Genomic DNA, 19,842 nt, shown 5'->3' on the forward strand with positions numbered 1-19,842 from the left:
TCATTCCTGGAGATCCTTTTGTCTCTCTGTGCGTCAGTTTCTATGTGTTCCTGTTCTCTGGTTTCTATTCCATCAATGGCCTCTTGCATCTTATCCATTCTGCTTATAAATCCTTCCAGAGATTGTTTCACTTCTGTAATCTCCCTCCGGACATCATCCCTTAGCTCTTGTATATTTCTCTGCAGCTCTGTCAGCATGTTTACGATTTTTATTTTGAATTCTTTTTCAGGAAGACTGATTAGGTCTATCTCCTTCTCAGGGGTTGTGATTTTGGTCTGTATCAAGTTCTTTTGCCTTTTCATGGTGATAGAGATAGTTTGCGGAGCTGGCATAAGTGATGGCTGGGAGAATGTCCCTTCTTGTTAGTTTGTGGTCTTCCTCTCCTGGGAGAACAGCGACCTGTAGCAGCTTGTGCTGGGCAGCTGCGCACAGACGGGGCTTCTGATTCTTGCCCAGCTGCTATGGAGTTTAGCTCCGTGGTTGCCTTGGGCATGGCCTGACTTGGGCTGCTGCTCCGATATGGCCACCGCGTCGGAGGGGAAGCGACTGGGAGGCTGTTTATCTCCGTGAGGGGCCTCTGAGCTGCCCTGCTGTTCAGGGGGTTAGGGTGCCCGGAGTTCCCCGGGGATTCCCAGCTCCTGGGCTAAGTGTCCCGGCACGCTTCTGTCCAGCTGTGGGATCCCTTTCCCTTTAAGACTTTCAGAAAGCACTCACTTTTCTTTGTCCCAGGGGCACTGGCTGCAGGGACCCACTCACAGGTCTTACTGTCCTGTTTCCCTAGTTTTCAGCACCCCACGCACACACTGTGTCTGCACTCTGGTGCGGATGGCTAGGGCTAGCTATTTAGCAGTCCTGAGCTCCCTCTCCCTCTCCGCTCCGACTCCTCTCCTCCTGCCGGGAGCTGGGGTGGGGGGTGCTCGGGTCCCACCAGGCCGGGGCTTGTATCTTACCGCCTTCGTGAAGCGCTGGATTCTCGCAGGTGTAGATGTAGTCTGGCTGTTGTCCTGTGTCTTCTGGTCTCTCTTTTAGGAAGAGTTGTATTTGTTGTATTTTCAAAAATATATGTGGTTTTGGGAGGAGATTTCTGCTGTTCTACTCATGCCACCATCTTGGCTCCCCTTGATTACCAATGATTTTTTTGATAAGACACTAAAAGCACAAGCTAACAAGCAAAAATTGACAAGTGGAACTCACTAAAAATCATCTGCACAGAAAAAAAAAGACAATCAATATATTGAAAGTGCAACCTAAAGAATGGGGGGAAATATTTGCAAACCATGTATTGGCTAAGGAGTTAATATTCAAAATGTTCAAAGAACTCACACAACTCAACAGCAAAACAAGTGAGTAATCCAATTAAAAATGGGCAAAGGACCAGAACACAAATTTTTCCTAAGACATAGAAATGGTGCTCACAAAAGGTGCTACACAAAAAGGTGCTCACCATCACTAATCACCAGGGAAATAGAAATCAAAACCACAATGAGATAACACCTCATACCTGTTAGAATTGCTATCATCAAAAAGATAAAATAAATGTTGGCAAGGATGTGGAAACAAAGGAACCTTTATAACATTGTTGGAAATGTGAATTAGTACAGTCTTTGGGGAAAGCAGTATAGAGATTCCTCAACAAATTAAAATGGAAAATTTTTTGAAGAACATGAAAAAAACAAAAGAAAGAAGGAAATCTTGTCACTTGCAACAACATGATGAAACCAGAAGACACAATGCCCAATGAAATAAGCCAGACAAAGAAAAACAAATACTATATGGAATCACTTGCATGGGCAATATAGTTTTTAAAAGCCAATTTCATAGAAACAGAATAGAGATAGTTGTCAGAGTCCAGAGGAGGGATAAATGGGGAGATATAGGCCAAAGGATACAAACTTTCATTTATAAGACATTTAATGTTTTAATGGTATCAATTATTCCTCAATAAAGTTGAAAATGAAAGAATGGTGAATAAATGGGTAAATTCAGTTAAGAAAACATGTGGCATTTGTTAAGTTGTTTGAGATATCCATGGAAATAACATATGTTTAAGTATCATAACTGGCCTACAGCAAGTGCTCAGTAAATATTATCTAGTATTATTATTTGAGTTTATTTTAGATTCGAAGCCATAGCACTAGGGGTTTCAGATATCCTGTTCCCCAATTGTTCATCCTTTCCTCCCATTCCTTCCCTTATTCTGCCCCTGGGCATTTATGCCTTTGTGTTCTGGCCTATCTTTTTTCTGACCTATAGTTTGCTTTGACCCTTTGCCCTTGCTGTCTATAATAATGATTGATAGTATTGTCTCCATTTCTTAAATGAAGAAGCTGAGGCTCACAGGGGCTAAATAGCCTGTCCCAAATCACCCAGATAAAATGCAAAGTCAGAATTCAAACCCAGATTTTACCAGGTCATCAATGGTCAGTGATAATTTCTTGTATATTGCCATCTCCCTACCTTTTCAATGTCAACTCGAAGACATCAGTCCTGGATCCTTATGCATCCATGCACAAGGATGCACAGCTCAGCAGACATTAAGGGCTGAATCCAGCCCATATTCTCCTTGGTAAGCCATGTGCCTAGGCATGGAGCCCTGTGCCCAGAAGAAGGGGTACCTTTTCTAATTCTCACAAAGGTAGTCAAAGGCTAAGAAACCTGTCTCCATACTGTTGTGACAAACATGCCCCTTACAAAACCAACTTGGGATTCCACCTGTAAGTCAGTGTGTTTGCATTCTACAAGTGAGTGAGTGCTGTGTGACTGGCCAGCCTGAATTACTATCCTTTTAGGTTAGGGTAAAGGAGTAATTATTTATCCTTTGGTAAATGTATGTAGTTTCACTTATGCATGAATATGGAAGTGGAGTATACTTAGAGACTGTGATGCTAAATTCACCCTGTATTTGAGAAAACCAACTGTCAGAAAAAAGGACAACACACCCCTTATGGTAAATACAACCTCTTTCTTCACATCAAATTTTCATGGTTGAATACTTCTATGAACTAGCTGTTTGCTTTCACATGAATTTTCTGCCAAGTATGATGACAAACATACTGATAAATGAAAAAAAATGTTCACTGGTTAAAATCGGATCCTGCCTTCTATTTTAATTACTTATCTATATGGCAAGCTATTTAGACTGTCACACTTGAGAACAGAAGATAGATGCCAACATCCTTTTAAAAGATGAGTTTGCTGTATACGTCTGCTGCTGCTGTTATTATAACGTCACATAGACAGGCAGACAGAATTACCATTTGGTAAATGGATTAAATAAGTAATCTGATATATTGTCTAAGAGTCCCAGTGATTGCAACAAAATGATAAGAGGCCAGAATGAGTCAGATAATGTCTGAGATGGTTAATTATTGTTTTCCAGACCTAAAGAAATATGATTTGAGTTAGTTAAACATAGTATATCCTGTCCCTTTCTCCTTTTCTCCTTCATCCTTCCTCTCTCTGGCATGAAAGGGTATATAAAGTTGTGGTATATCATTTATTACATTAACATTTCATGGAATATCAAATAAACTATTAAATATCAAATATCCATTAAATGAAGATTACCTTTGCCTACATAAGATAACCATTTTTCAAACCACAGAATTTGACAAATTATACCGGATAGGAATTTACTGGATCTAGTTTACTAAAGATAGTATAAGATCTTGTAGTGCATTAGTATGATAGAAGTAAATGTTCATTATTATTGTTTTTAATTGTTATTGTCAGTTAATAAAGGATTCCAGGAGAATCCTTTTACTTTCATATCAAGTTTATTATCCTAATGTTATAAAACTGAATATTATGAAACAAAGGCAAGACTGGATTTATAAGCACAGAGTTTAAATATGAGCTTATAATTTGAAGAATTCCTAAAGTTCAAAAGATAATTTCAACTCACTTGCAACATTGCCTGAAATTCCTCTAGTAAAGATTCACTTCTTTGGGTTAAGCTTTTGCCTCTAGAAAAAGAGTTCATTAAAAGATTCTGGGAAAAATGGCCCATTAAGTCTGTATCATAATTACAATAATAGCTATTGTTTTTGGAAAATTTACAATGTTTGAGAAACTGAACTAGATGCCTTTTAAACATGATCTATTATCTTCACAGCAGTCCTACTTAGTGGATTTAAATTTTCCATTTCATAGTTGAGGAAATTCAGAATAATAAAAATGAAATACTTTCCTAAAATATGAGACAGAGCTCGGAATTAAACCAAAATATGGCTGACTCCAAAGTGCTACCAGTTTCACATGGAGACAGATTTCTCAAGGGGCATTCCAAAAACACCCCAAGTAAAGAATCTTGGGAAAAGACATCAAGAAGTGAGTTGAAAATACCACAAAGGTGGATTGGGAGAACTACAAAACAAAATATAACAGGCAACGTGGTTTCACTGAGGATTAATAGATATCACCTGAGCAGATATCACCTTTCCAGTCTTTTCTGAAATGCCACTGATTCTCCACTCTTGACAGCCACATCCATGAACTTTGATGATATCTTTTTTTAACTTGCTGATTTATTTATTTAGGATGAGAACATAATTGCTGAGAAAATAGCAACAGCTGGAAAATCAAGTTGTAACCAGAGAGCTGTTTGGTAAACATGAATTTAGTCCAAAATACTTTAGTCAGAAATGTGATGATATCTTAAATGGATCTTGCAGGTGTTGCTTGGTGACAAGATGTTCTATCCTCATACACGTTTTGAGGAATTCATTGCCACGAAAGTGTGCAACCGGAAGCTATTTCATCATATTTGCAGGAACTTCCTGTTTATTTTGAATGGATTTGATCCAAAAAACTTGAATATGGTATGTGTATGTAGTTGGACCTAGAAAGGCTATTGTTTGGTTGCACAGAGGTTTGGAGAGTTCCTTCTGAATTGCATGGAAACTACATGTGTCTCTTTTTTGTCTCCTGGATTGCGAGTACATGCTCATGGCTACCAACCACGGCTGAGTAGAAGGATTTGAGAGAAGGCTTTGTCACTGAAAACTCTCCAACTCTTGCTGTTGGCCAAAGTGCCACCATTGAAATGTCCTTCACTTCCATTAAGGCTATGATTTTGAAATTTATTTTGCTGTGTCTGAGCGCTATCTGAGACTTATTGAAGTAAAATTTCAGGAAGTGAGCCCAGACATCTGTATTTAAACCAATTTTCCACTTCATAGGTGATTTGGAAATAGTCTTTTGTGAACCACTTACTTCTTTAATACAAAGAGATTAGGGATAGCTCTTCAATGACAGCTATGGATTCATTGTTCAAGGGCTACCGAGAGGGATGCGTGTTGGGCTTCTTGTTGAGTACTTTCCAACTTAACTGCGATCCTTTCCTTTCTTAGTTACCGCGAGCTGACTCAAAGAGTGGGGAGACAGTGTGGGGGGAGGGATGAAGAGGAGAAGAACCTACTGTTCATTCCCCAGCTAGGGAGGAGATACGTTTCAAACCAGAGGAAGGACAAAATTGAAGATGGTCTCCAAATATCTCACAGACTTCCTCCCAGAGCCTGGATTCCTTCTATTAGTAGAAAGCACTAACACTTTCCTTATGGTCAAACAAGATTTATAAAAGGCTGTTCATGCAAAGCATGTTTTAACCAATGCCTTTTTACACTCCTTTATCACTTCCTCAGTTTAGTAGGGAAACTGTGCTTACCTATCACTTAGATGGAGGCATAGCATATAGATGAAAGCATGTTATGTAGGCAGAACTAAGTAAAAAGACCTTTAAGTAAACACAATAAAGATCATTGCAAAAGCTCTATTATTGCAATAGCCTGAAAGTTTACTAAAGAAAGACTTCACAAAATGACACACTTGAACATTTATTGGAGGCCCTCATTGTACATTTATATATAGTCAGGTTGCCTTTTTTCTTGCTGTTGGGGTCTGGACTATGGAATATGCCTGCAATGACATTTATTTTGGTGGTGCACAACCAGGGATGCATAAGTAAAGTTTATGAAACTTTGAAAAAACATTCAGGTGTAGAACTCAACCCTAGAAATTTTGGTACTCCCTGGGTAGGTTTGGGTAGGTCATAAGGAGCTGTGTTTTTTAAAGCTCCAAGATAGTTCTATGTTCACTTTGTTGGAAAAATAACTCTTTTGTATACTAAAAAACCAATTGCAGTTGAAACTATGAAAAAAAATCAAAGGGTTGTTTTTGATTCATAAAGTATCTAAATATTCATGGAGGTTAAAATACTTGGTGGATTACATCTCGTAACTTTTAAAGAGCCCTGTAGTTATTTACCAAATTTTTAAAATCAGAAAGCAAAAGGAATCATTCAAATCATGCCACCATGTCTTGCAATCAACTCTGGCAATGTCCTTTGGGACTTGATCCAGAATGAAGACAGTCACTGGGGCTTTATCCCTTGACACCCATACTCAGATCTGTCTGAGCTGAGGCTGGAAAGAAAAAGTATATTACCTTCTGTCTTTGACCAGAGGGATGCCCTGTGTGGGCTTTAAGATGACACTGTCCAGGATAGAAGAATATAGCTAAGGGCAGAGAAAGATCTTAAAGATAGACTTCTTGGTTAGTATGTCTTCAGAGGGTAGGGTACAAGATTTTTCATAAAAACAAAAATAGAGAAAGATATTCAAATGTACTGATGATATAATTAACATCCAAATGAGAAAGATCTCTTTGTTTTGCAGAGTCGTTTGGATATATACTTGCCACAGATCCCTGCGGGGACATCTGCTCAGAATATTCAGCACTGGGCCCAGGTATGTGTTTCCTCTTCCTGATGTGATGCACACACATCTCCAACTCCTGGGGGAGTGCTGCCAGGGAGCTCGTTGTCGGGGCTCTTCGGGCACTGGCCCCATCATGCTAATGTTTCTGGAATCAGCACCAATGCATACTGATTGCCTTTACTCCCTTCTATTTTCTGGGCCTCAGTGTCTGGTATTTGGGCCTGGTTCCACATATTCTTACTGAATTCTAATCCCTAGATTACTCCAAACTGCCTTTTCTAGGGAAAACTTGTATTTCCTCTTGGGAAATCATCAGCTCTAATAGAACTTCATATAACATGATACAGACTATGCCAGAAAGATCTGCTCAACCTCCCATTGGCGTTGGCATATGGGCCATTTCAGAGTGTGGAAATCATGCTTTATTCAGAGCAAATTAAATGTTAGGGAGGTATTAGAACAGATTAATGGTTTCTGGTTTTACCCTCAGTTTTTGTTGTTGTTGTTGTTGTTATATAACTCAATATTAAGCAAGCTCAGAGATAAGTCAAATTCAGTACTCAATTGATATAGCCTTCTGAGCTGAGTATGTATGAAAGTGAATGGTGGATGTGTGTGTGTGTGTGTGTGTGTGTGTGTGTGTGTGCGCGTGTGTGCGCAAAAGAGAGGTGTGTACCCAAAGTTTTAATATTTCTGAGATCCCTAGAGATTTGAATTTTAACCTATACCCTAATAAATTGGTTCCATGATTTAAAGTCCAAAAGCACTGCTATAAATAGCCAGAAACACTAGTTGAGGATTTCTGAAATTCTTTGAAGTTTTCTGCGCGCAGGAGATAAATGTTTCAAGTTCCTATAGGAAGAAGGATGGTTAGGACATAGGGCCTCCTACTGGTGAGGAGACAGATAGACTCTGATGGGCATGACCTTCCAGGTAATACAATTTTAATTTCCCATTTATTGAGCACCTGCTCTGTGTTCCTGCTTTCACCTAAGTGTGAAAGTTATCTGCCTCCTCAACCCAACATGGGTGGCAAATAACAGAAAAAAGGAACCCCTAGGCCTGTGCATGCTTCTATTCTAGTATGTGAAGCCTAGAAATTAAATGCAGAAAAGGGCATGCATGGTGTCTCAGACACTCAGCCTGAGGCCACATTACTGCCCACATGGCATACTGTTCGGCCCTATGGACAGGAGATAGACAGCATTGCTGCAACTCACACAGAGTGCACTGAGGGAATTCTGTGAAGGAACGTTCCTTTCCAGAGTAATCAAAATGCTTAGGAACAGAGAATTTAGTATAATATCCTGCACCATCTGACACTGATAATAAAATATAAAGTTCTTTAATCGTAACACCACTAATGTAGGAGAGCAGATGCCATTTTTCAAAAAATTATAAAAATTCTTAAAGCCATGATATCAATAATCATTCAATTCAGCATCCTTTTAATCATTTCTATGTACAGCACTGTAACATTTAAAGGCATTGCTGTCTGAATATTTTCATTGGAAAAATATAGGGAAGAGTGAAAGATTGTCAGTCAGTTCTATACATTAGTATCAATTTTTATCATTTTTATTATTTGACTTTACTAACCTTTATTGGATTTTAGCTCATGTGCCTAAAGAGTGGGACATAATGTCAATCCTCTTTCTATATTTCTTATTTAGTTTTGTTAAATTTATGTTGATTTCTTATATCATTTTAATGCATTACTATTTTTATTTTTCATAGGCTGCTAATTCTGGTCTATTCCAAGCTTTTGATTGGGGAAACCCTGATCAGAACATGATACACTTCCACCAGGTATGATTATCACAATATCCATCAATTGCATTGAGCTAATAAAAGTAGTATCTGCTCAGTAAGCACCTACTAGGTCCCACTCACTATGTCAGATATTTTATATAGATCAGTTTCCACTTACTGGGTTCTCGCCATATGCCATATCATTATTTTTGATCCTCACAGTGACGTTGCAAAGTAAATATTATTGTCTCCTTTTGCCAGAGGTTCAGAGAAATTAAATTGTAAGAATTATATTTATGAAAACTTCTGGAGCAAAAACCATACATTAAAGGGAAATATGTATTGTTGTTACTTTTTCCCAGTATTTTAGGAATCCAATAATAATTTTGGCTTCTTGCTGACAGACCTCAAGCTCAAATTAAATAAATAGTTATGAAAGATACATGGATTTTTCAAATCACTGATGTGGAAATGTGGAAATTTTATTAAAAAAAATTTTCAGTGCTGCCATGTTAACTACAATAATGAAAATGCTTAAATTCATTTGGTGTGAAAACAAGATTTTTCTCCCAAATGGCTATAGTTATATGCATATAGGGAGCTGTGTTCCCATATAACAGAGTCCCACACTATGTCAAAGTACTATTTCCTCTTATAACTAACCAAGTCCATGTTCTGGCAAGATACATAGTTGCTCTAGGAAAAGCTTTTACATGGCAACCTTACTTGGGGACTCAGATATCTACCTGGAGGAGGAGAATTGAGTCACAGGCATTAGCCTTATTACTTACTCTATTTCCAGATTCTACCAAAATACATGATGACAGGTTTCATTATCAATATTTTTCCTGGGACTTTGGAGGAAAGGGGAAAATGCAAAACAAAGTGAGGGTGAATAATATACAGTTTTAACAGGCAATGATAACCTTACTCACAAGTGTATGTAATAACACAGAAATTAGATGGGTGCAATTAGCAATGTAATCACTAATATTTCATTTAAAAAAAAACAGTGCAAAAACTTCTTGACCAAAAGTCACCATCTCTCATTTGGATCCTGATCTTGAGATTCATTTTTGTTTTGCCACCTTCTACATTCCCCATTCATGTTTAGCAGGGTATAAAATCACTACAGTAAAGGTATTCTGATTTCAGGGACTCCTTAGATCCACTTTGTGCCTTAAAGCTTGCTAATATTTACTGCAGTCTCTGTGTTGTGTTGTTATCTATTCCTTATCTTTCTCCATCTTTGCATTTAAATATTTATGGGCTCTGCATTATTCTGAGAAAACTATAGAGTCAGGAACAGCATACCTCTTCTCTCATTCATTGCACTTTGCATTTGGGACACTGCATGAGATTTTTCTGGACCCACCTTCCCCTGCGTGCACTACTAGTCAGTGCTAGTAATCCACACTCATTTCCTTTTCTGCCCTTCTTATTGTCTTCTCATAGGTCCAAGCCTGGGTCCAAGACCTCCCAATATTATACATTAGGGCAATATACTTAAGATAGTTAGTAATTCAAGGACCAAGGCACCAATCCATCAACTAATAGTCATATTTGGAACTATGCCAGTGCTCTCTGCCTGAACATCACCCTGCTAAGAGAACTCAAGGTACACAGTCTCCAAGTCAGGGGGCTCCCCCAGGCACATTTTAGTCCTCTAAGAAATCTCTTCCTGGCCAAGATTACTGCTTCCTAAGAATCTATACATTTGTCCATGTTGCTTTTCCTTCCTAATCTTGCTGCCAGAATTAACTATGGTGTATTAATCTGCTTGGGATGCAAAAAAAAATACCATAAACTGAGTGTCTTAAACAACAGAAATTTATTTCTCACAGGTGAAATTGTGGAAGTCTGAGACAGGGTGCCAGCATGGTGGGGTTTTGGTGAGGCCTCTCATCCTTGCTTACAGGCCACCTTCTTGCTGTGTGCTCACATAGCTTCTCTGTGAGCGTTCTCAGAGAGAGAGAGAGAGAGAGAGAGAGAGAGAGAGAGAGAGAGAGAGAGAGATCTCTTGCACTCCCTGTAAGGCCACCAATCCTTTTGGATTAGGACCCAACCCTTATGAATTCATTTAAAACCTTAATTACCCCCTAAAAGTTTTAATCTCCAAATACAATTACATTGAGGGTGAAGGTTTCAAAATACAAATTTTGGGAGAACACAATTTCATCCATAGAACATGGTAATAGTCAAGACTCTGGCAACTACAAGTAGCAGAAACAGTACAAGTAGTACAAGTATTGTACGTTCAAAAAATATATACAGCTTTACTGAACTAAAAGTGAAGTGGTAAATTCACAATAGCCAGAGGCATAAACACTGTCATGAGGAGTTCCTCTTCCTCCCTTTCTCTCTCAATTTTGCTTGCTTATGTTGTTTCCATTCTTAGGCTGTTTCTAAAATAGTAGTAAGATGATGACTGGATGGACTTAGCTCATGTAGTTCTTTCAAATGCAAACCCAAAGAAAAAGCCAAATGTTTTTCTCCATAGCTCTCGCAAAAATATCCAAAGAGAACTCGGGCCCAGTTTTACTCATGCACCCATCTTTCATATAGTTACTGAGGCTAGAAAGATGAAGGACGAATTGGCCAGGCCTGGTCATTCTGGACTGCTCTTACTAGGGACTGGGCTTGTATCAGCACAAGAAAGTCTGTGTTACCAGAAAGAGGAGGGAAGGGAAAATTTGCTAAGACATTAGCACCACAGCCGCTCTATTTCTCTGTAATGGGCTGGCTCCTTTGAAATATATTTCAGATGTCTGTTTTTGTGCATTGGTCTCAATGCTCCCTGAAGAGTTTGCTCATGTGTAAATAATTCCCCTGAGCTCAGATATCGGCATATGAGAAAGGGTGTTTATATTTATCCTATCCAATTTTTTTGTTTGTAAAGGACACACTGGGTTCAAGCAGTACTAGAAATAAGAGCCCTCTTCCTCTGGAAACCTTTCCTGTTTTCCCAACAGTGCAAATCAGGAATATAATAGTTGTGGTTTTTTAACTCACAATTCATATTGTTACACAAAAATGCTTTCAACTAATTGTAATGTTTTGATGTTTTTATGTCATTAAGTATATCCTCACTGCCCACTTTTAGTGCTTGAAGAATTAACAATTTATAGTTAATGTTACTTCTATGATGTGGTTTTCTGTGTAAACTCTTTTCTCTATCTCTTCAATTATTTTTAGCTTACACCTCCTTTATACAATGTCACTAAAATGGAAGTTCCAACAGCAGTATGGAGTGGTGGACAGGACCATGTGGCTGATCCCAAGGATGTTGAGAATTTACTCCCCCAAATTTCCAGGCTTATTTATTACAAATATATTCCACACTACAATCATGTAGATTTTTACCTTGGACAGGATGCACCCCAGGAAATTTACCAAGACCTAATTAGATTGATGGAGGAATGTTTGCATGATAGTAATGTCATCCACTGACTAAGGTGACCCCTCCAATAATTCTCACCCCTTAGTGCTCATGCGTCTGTGTCATCTTCCTCCCTGGAGTCCCGGAAGGACCTGAAACTTGCCTCTAGCCAACAGAATAGGCAATGGTAATGGAATGTCACACTCTTGGTTGGATTATGTTGACAGCAAGATGATGGGATGTCACTCCCTGACTACATTATATTATATAAGAATCCGTCTAAGAAGACCGGAGCAAGAGATATGCCTTGTTGGCTTGATGAGGTAAACAGGTGTGTTGAGAAAGCCACATGGCAAGTAGCTATGTGTGGCTTCTACCATCTGCAGGGGGCCTCCAGTCAACAAAAAGCTGGGACTCCCAGTCATATAACCACAAAGAGATAAATTCTGCCTAAAACCTGAATGAGGTTGGAAGCCCATTCTTCCCTAGGAAAACCTCCAGTTCAGAAAGTAGGCTGGCCACACTTTGATTGCAGCCTGGTGAGACCCTGAGTGGAGGACCTAGCCATGCCACACCCAGACTACTGACCCATAGAACCAGTGATATAATAAATGTATATGGTTTTAAACCACTAAGCTTGTGGTACTTTGTTATCAGCAATAGTAAAATAACAGTATTAATAATAATAAACTATTAGTATTATCATTATTGTTGTTGTTGTTATTTTGTCTCTGATTAAATTCTTGAGAGACCCTGTTCCTTATTTCCCATTGTCCTGTATCTCTTGGGCTGATGAACTTCCTTGAACATTTCTTATTTTCCAAATCTGCTGGTGACTGATTTCCCTCAATGTTTGTTTGCTTCAAAGTCTTGTTTTGCCTTCATTTCATCATTTCTTTCTTTTTTTTTTTTACTATGGCAAGAGCACTTAACATGAGATCTACCCTCTCAATGGATTTTTCGATGTGTAGTACAATATTGTTAACTATAGACTCTGTATTGTGCAGTGGAGCTCTAGAATTCATTCATCTTGCATAAGTGAAACTTTATACCTGCTAAGTAACAATTCCCCATTTTCCCCTTTACCCAGGCCCTGGCAAACACTTGTTCTACTATATGCTTCTATGAGTGACTATTTTAGATATCTCATATACCTGGAATCATGATATATCTGTCCTTCTGTGACTGGCTTGATTCAATTAACATAATATCCTTCAGATTCACCTATGTTGCTGCACATGGAGGACTTTCTTCTTTTTTAAGGCTGAATAATATTCCATTGTATATATGTATAAAGCACATTTCTTTATCCAATCATCTACCAATAACATTTAGGTTGTTTGCATATCTTGGATATTATGAATAATGTTGGAATGAACAGGGGCATGCATGTATCTTTTTAAGATCCTGATTTCAGTTCTTTTGAATATATACCCAGAAGTGTGATTGCTGGATCATATGGTAGTTTTATTTCTAATTTTTGAGGAATCTTGATATTATTTTTTACAGTGACTCTACCATTTTACATTCCTATCAACAGTGTGTAAGAGTTCCAGTTTCTCAGGGGAACCCTCTTTCACTGCTGTAGGAATGTAAATTAGTTCTACCATTGTGGAAAGCAATATGGAGGTTCCTCAAAAAACTAAAAATAGAAATACCACTTGACCCAGTAATCCCACTCCTAGGAATTTACCCAAAGAAAGCAAGATCCCTGATTCAAAAAGACATATGCACCCCTATGTTTATTGCAGCACTGTTTACAATAACCAAGATATGGAAGCAACCTAAGTGTCCATCAGTAGATGAATGGATAAAGAAAATGTGGCACATATAAAAATCGAATTTATTTGGCCATAAAAAGAAAACAAATCCTCCTATTTGCAACAACATGGATGAACTAGAGGGTATTATGCTCAGTGAAATAAGTCAGCTGGAAAAAGACAAATAGCAAATGATTTCCCTCATTTGTGGACTATAACAAAGCAGAAGATTCACAGTGTGGGATTAATATATAAATCAAGTATAGAAATCAAATGCATAATCATATATGACTTGATTATTTTTCCTGTAATTCTTGATACGTGATCAAGAATAGAACAAACAAGACCAAAACAGTTTCTGTGACCTAATTGCCCTTGCTATTGTTTCAATACCATGGAAGACGTTGCGCCCCAGGACGCTGGAGACTCTGAGGATTAAGTTTAGAGTTAGTTAATCCTGTGTATTAAGTCCCCCACACAGAATTCTATTGTTGTTAACATGTATTTGCTCAATAAATATGAAGGGTGCCCTCTCAGCACCACTCTTGCGCTGCTAAGCCTCGAATCCCCTGGCTGGTCCTTTCAGATCTTCGGTATCTCACCGCATCTCCTCCCTTATCTGTGGGTCAGAGGCAGGGAGGGACCGACACACAGACTCCAAGAAGGGACTAGCAGTTACCAAAGGCAAGGGGCTGGAGAGGGCGGGTGGGGAGGGAGGAAGAAGGGGATTAAGGGGCATTATAATTAGCACACATAATGTAGGTGGGTCATGGGTAAGGCAGTACAACATGAGAAGATAAGTAGTGACTCTGTAGCATCTTACTACACTGATGGACAGTGACTTCAATGGGTGGGGGGGTGAGGACTTGATAATGCAGGTGAATGTTGAAACCACAACATTGTTCATGTGAAACCTTCATAAGCTTGTGTATCAAAGAAACTTTAATAAAAAAAGAGAGTTCCAGTTTCTCTACATCCTAGCCAACACTTTTGTTTGTTTTTTGCCTTCATTATTATTACAGCCATCCTAACAGGGATGAGATGATACCTCACTGTGGTTTTGATTTGCATTTCCCTGATTATTTGTGACAACTGGGAGAAGGTACACAATCCTGAGACTTCTACCCCAGGAGAAGGGGAGAGGAACAGCACCTATGTTATAGAAAAGGTTTGAGAGGCTCCCAGAATCTCCAGCTGGACTGGTGAAGGTATTTTGCCATTCATTTCTGAAAGACATTTTTTTCTAACAAGAGAATTTTATGTTGACATGCCTCATATTTTGTGGTTAATCTTCCAGTGCTTTTAAAATGTTGTTCATTGTCTTCTGGCACACATAGTTTCTTGCGAGTATGTGGATTCTTATCTTTGTTTCTTTGTACTTAATGTACTGTTTTCTCTTTGTCCACCTTTATGATTTCCTTTTTACCAATGATTTTTATCAATTTGATTTTAGTGACTCTTGGTGTGGTTTTGTGGCATACCTTCCTTGGAATTCAGTAGGTTTCTTGGATCTGTGGATTTATAGTTTTCAACAAATATGGAAAATTTGTATCCAGTATTTCTTCAAATATTTTTTGTAGGTCTTTGTGTTTTTTTCCTAGTGTTTTCCCTCTGTGTGCTTCACTTTAGATAATTTCTATGTCTTCATATTCATAAATCTTTTCTTTTGTCATGTCTAATCTGCTATGATCATTTCAGGTGCATTTTAAAAACTTTGGATACTATGTTCTTCATCTCTGGAACTCCTGTTTAGTTCTCTTTTACATCTTCTGTTTCTCTTTAAATTGTTTATCATAGCAAACGTATTTTAATACCTATTTTAACATATCTGCTGTTTATTCAGTTATCTTTGTTTTACTAGTTTGTTCTATAGATTGATTTACTCCTGGTTATGGGTTATATTTTCCTGCTCCATGCTTAATAATTTTTTTATTGGATGCCAGACATTGAATTTTGCAGTGATAAGAGCTAAATTCTATTTTATTCCTTAAATAGGGTTGGAATTATTTTGGCAGCCAGTTAACTTACTTACAACTAAGTCTGATTATTTTGAGGCTTGTTTTTTACTTCTTAAGGGCAAGTCTAGAATAATATGCCCTCCAGTTAGTTTTACCCACTACTAAGGCATGCACTTTCTGAGGACTCTATTGAATTCCTCCCATGTTCAGAAAGGTCCCTGCATACCGGATGGTAGGAATTCAAATCAACCCCTATGTGCACTATATATACCTAGGAAATATTTTACTTACAGTTCCCTGGCAATTGTTCTTTCTCTGAGAGTTTTTACTTTGTCCACTCTTCTGGAATTTTACCCTTTGCATGGGCAAATTATTATTAAGCCAAAGGCTCGAGGAGATACTTCTCCACACTTCAAAGCTCTTTCTCTCTATTGCTCCTCTTTTTCTCATGTTCTGACCCACACATTTTTTCCCCATATCCTCTCTGAATTGCAGTTTCTGTATCCTTAAGTCAACTAGAGCACTGAGATCTCTTCAGGTTCCCCTACCTTTGCTGCAATCTAGAAATTGCTGGTAGGCAGAAAATGAACGTTTTCACAGGAAACACCTCTTTTGTTTTCTTCTTCCCAGTCATCACAGTCCTGTGATGCTTGATTTCCAATGTTTGAAAGCTGCTGTTTATTGCTTTTGTTTCAGTTTTCTAGTTTCTGTGATAGGCTGATAATTCCAGACCCTGTTATTATCTCATGGCCAGAAACAAAAGTGAAGATTCTTTTTAAAACTTAGATCATTCTGTTAATTTGACATGAAGTAGGTGATTATAATATATATATGTATATATACACAAATTTGTTTAAAATTTTAGTTACTTTATGTTTCATCTAAAATTGTTTCTTACTATTAGCATGTTGCAGGAAACTGTGATAAAATCCAAACCTCTAATTTTAGACAGGAGTAAGCACAGTCCTTGAGCATTCAAATGAATGCCCAAGGTGTATGAGTTAGTGAGTAAAATAAGATTTATTTCCACAATAGGGATCCAATCCAAGGTAGTAGTTCCACTAGATGTTTTCCTCTGCAAAAGCTTCACTCCTTTAACACCTTCAGTTACAAGCTTTTCCACTGATTCATCCTCCCTGTGACTCTTTCAAAGTATGTTTTCACCATGAAATGCTACTCTACTAGAAATCACAGTGGCTCACTGCTTTTTTATTTTATTCCATCAAATCCTAACTCCCCTATCTACACTTCAAAGTTCCCTATAATGTGACTTCACCTGCCTTTCCAGTTACATTTGCCTCTGTTTCCTCAACCAGATGCACATCATTCATTCAGACAAGGTTTGTGTATTTCTCACACATCTTTCCCATTCTCTTCGACAGGATTTGCCCACACTGTTTGCCTTAAACTGAATGGGATGTAATTAAATTTAAGTCATAACATTGCATTTCTTAATCAAGTAGAATTTTCTTTTTTTTATTGGACTATCTTAAAAATATTCCATTTTTATTTATAATTTATTTTCAGTAGGAGTCTTAAGGTATATCACCATTATCATCTTATCAATCATATTAATGTAATATTTTTAGTTTGGTTTTGAATTAGATGTTTCGAAATCTGAACACTGGTACCTCTTAGGGGAGAAAACTTTAACATGGAATCATTCTTTAGTTCCACCATAAGCCTACTCTCTGTAGGACATGGGGGGTCAGTGGTCTCCTTGGTGATAGAATGTCTTTGTAATCCCTGCCAAAGGAGTTTCCCAACAACTCCTCAAAGTTACAAGTCATTAATTTAAAAAATTTGAACTGTGCCTCTTATATGTTAAAGGATGAAGATATGGTATGAAACAAGGAAAACATGGTTCTTATTCTATTATTTGTATTAAGTTTAAAATATTCTGGGGCTAGGCACAGAGCAGTGGGATGGTGGTTAAAGTAGCAGGTTCCTGAATTGGACTGCCTGGGCTCAGACCCCAGCCTTGCCACTCACTAGCTGGGGAACTTGTGGTGAGTCTCCTGGCCTCTCAGTGTCCCTATCTATAAAATATGCTGGGGAATTACAAGCCAATGAGAACAGTAATAAAAACAGCTAACATTTAGCACTTATTAACTTACTTAGCATTTATTAAAGGCATGGCCTAAGCCATTTATCCCTGCCCACATCTCTGAGACACAGGTACTATGTTTTTGTTTTGTTTTTCCCCCCTGAAATCTCTTTTTTTTTTAATTTTGGTATCATTAATGTACAATTACATGAGCAACATTATGGTTATGTATCCCCCCATTATCAAGTCCCCACCACATACCCCATTACAGTCACTGTCCATCAGCATAGTAAGATGCTATAGAGTCACTACTTGTCTTCTCTGTGCTGTACTGCTTTCCCCATGCCTCACCCCACATTATATGTGCTAATTGTAATGCCTTTTATTCCCCTTCTCCCTCCCTTCACACCCATCCTCCCCAGTTCCCTTCCCTTTGGTAACTGTTAGTCCATTCTTGGGTTCTGTGTGTCTGCTGCTGTTTTGTTCCTTCAGTTTTTTCTTTGTTCTTATATTCCACAGATGAGTGAAATTGCAGATGAGTGATTTGGTACTTATATTTCTCTGCCTGGCTTATTTCACTGAGCATAATACCCTCTAGCTCCATCCATGTTGTTGCAAATAATAGTATTTGTTTTCTTCTTATGGCTAAATGATATTCCATTGTGTATATGTACCACATCTTCTTTATCCATTCATCTACTGATGGACACTTAGGTTGCTTCCATTTCTTGGCTATTGTAAATAGTGCTGCAATAAACATAGGGGTGTATATGTCTTTTTCAAACTGGGAAACTGCATTCTTAGGGTAAATTCCTAGGGGTAGAATTCCTGGGTCAAATGTTATTTCTATTTTGAGTTTTTTGAGGAATCTCCATACTGCTTTCCACAATGGTTGAACTAATTTACATTCCCACCAGCAGTGTAGGAGGGTTCCCCTTTCTTGGCATCCTTGCCAGCATTTGTTGTTGTTTGTCTTTTGGATGGTATACAGGTACTATGTTTATCTTATATATTTGAAAGACAACAGTGGTGCTCAAAAGACTTAAATACTAACTCAAGTCAAATATTTAAGAATTAGAAGGCATCTGGATCTTGAGCCCAGAGTTATCCAAATCCAAATTCCAGGTCTTCACACTTACTGTGTTAATCTCTCTAAAGATACAGAAGAGGAGACCCAGGATAGATTGTCCTCCTGTGTAATAAGCAGGGAAGCTCCTGCTTATTACAGAACTCTTGGGGCTCTATACAGTGGACAAGGACAGAATTTCACACAGATTTAAAGTGAACAGGGAGACTAAAGCAAAATTTATGCCACCAGAGCTCCAGAGAGGGAGTGGCTAAGGCAGCATCGAGGGCAAAGAATGAAACCGGTGATGCCAGCACCGAACAGGAGTGGATGTGAGTATGTAAAACAGGCTGCCCAAGTTCTGAGTCAAGCCAGGCTGGCAGAGAGCAAGGTTGGGTCTGCCAGCTTAGCTGGTATTCCTCTGACAAATCTGTTGACAAGTGTGTTGTGATGGCTTTTTCACAGCCGCAACCCTGTAAGGCAGCCGCCACATCTGCTTGACCCTACCCAGTGTAATTCCTCTCAATGAAGCCCTGCCCTGCAACACCGGAGAATTACCCAACCCGCAACAGAGCACTCCTCTCTTTACATTTTTAGAATCAGAAATTTTGAGAAGTCACTATCCTCTGTAAGAAAAGCCCTCTCCTTTATCTTTATAGCTGAGATTTCTTACATGAGCTGGAACATTTCCACACCTTTCTGGTTCTGTCTTCAGGCCCAGTCATTTCAGTGTTCCAGGCGACGTCTCCTGCTCACTACGGTGCGGTCAGATGGATCCAATTGGTGTAGTGAAATGAACCAGTTCCTTGTTAGTCCCTTTGATCAAGGATACATGGGTTGTATCCATAGTTACAAAGATCATCATAACAAAAAATCACTCTCATTTCTATGGCACTTCATGTTCCTTTCAAGGTGTATTCATTCACTGGCATAACTCTTTCCTCTTATTGACTGGTAACATGGAATCCCTATGCAAATGCTCATGTTAGTGTTGGACAATGCACCTTCCAGAGGTAGCTCCGCGATTAGCTGTGTGACCCAGGAAAAGTCACTTATCATTGATTCTGGCAATTTCAGTTACTATAAAATGAAGAAACTTGTTCCTGCCTTCCACCTACACCGTCATGAAGACTTAAGATGTACATGAAGCCTATTTGTATAGTG

The 19,842-nt window shown here is 38.5% G+C and overlaps 1 protein-coding gene across 1 annotated transcript in view; it reads left to right on the plus strand.

Annotated features, from left to right (window-relative positions):
• Window positions 1-12,478, plus strand: part of LIPK (lipase family member K) — a 75,214-nt gene extending 62,736 nt beyond the window's left edge. Inside the window, 4 exon segments of the mRNA XM_073241082.1 lie at window positions 4,674-4,820; window positions 6,675-6,746; window positions 8,454-8,525; window positions 11,664-12,478. Coding sequence (XP_073097183.1) covers window positions 4,674-4,820; window positions 6,675-6,746; window positions 8,454-8,525; window positions 11,664-11,918 — 546 coding nt within the window. The 3' untranslated portion in view covers window positions 11,919-12,478.
• Window positions 12,479-19,842: the final 7,364 nt, after the last annotated feature.

This window comes from Manis javanica, chromosome 7 (genome assembly GCF_040802235.1).
Source record: "Manis javanica isolate MJ-LG chromosome 7, MJ_LKY, whole genome shotgun sequence".
In the NCBI taxonomy this organism is placed as follows: Eukaryota; Metazoa; Chordata; class Mammalia; order Pholidota; family Manidae; genus Manis; species Manis javanica.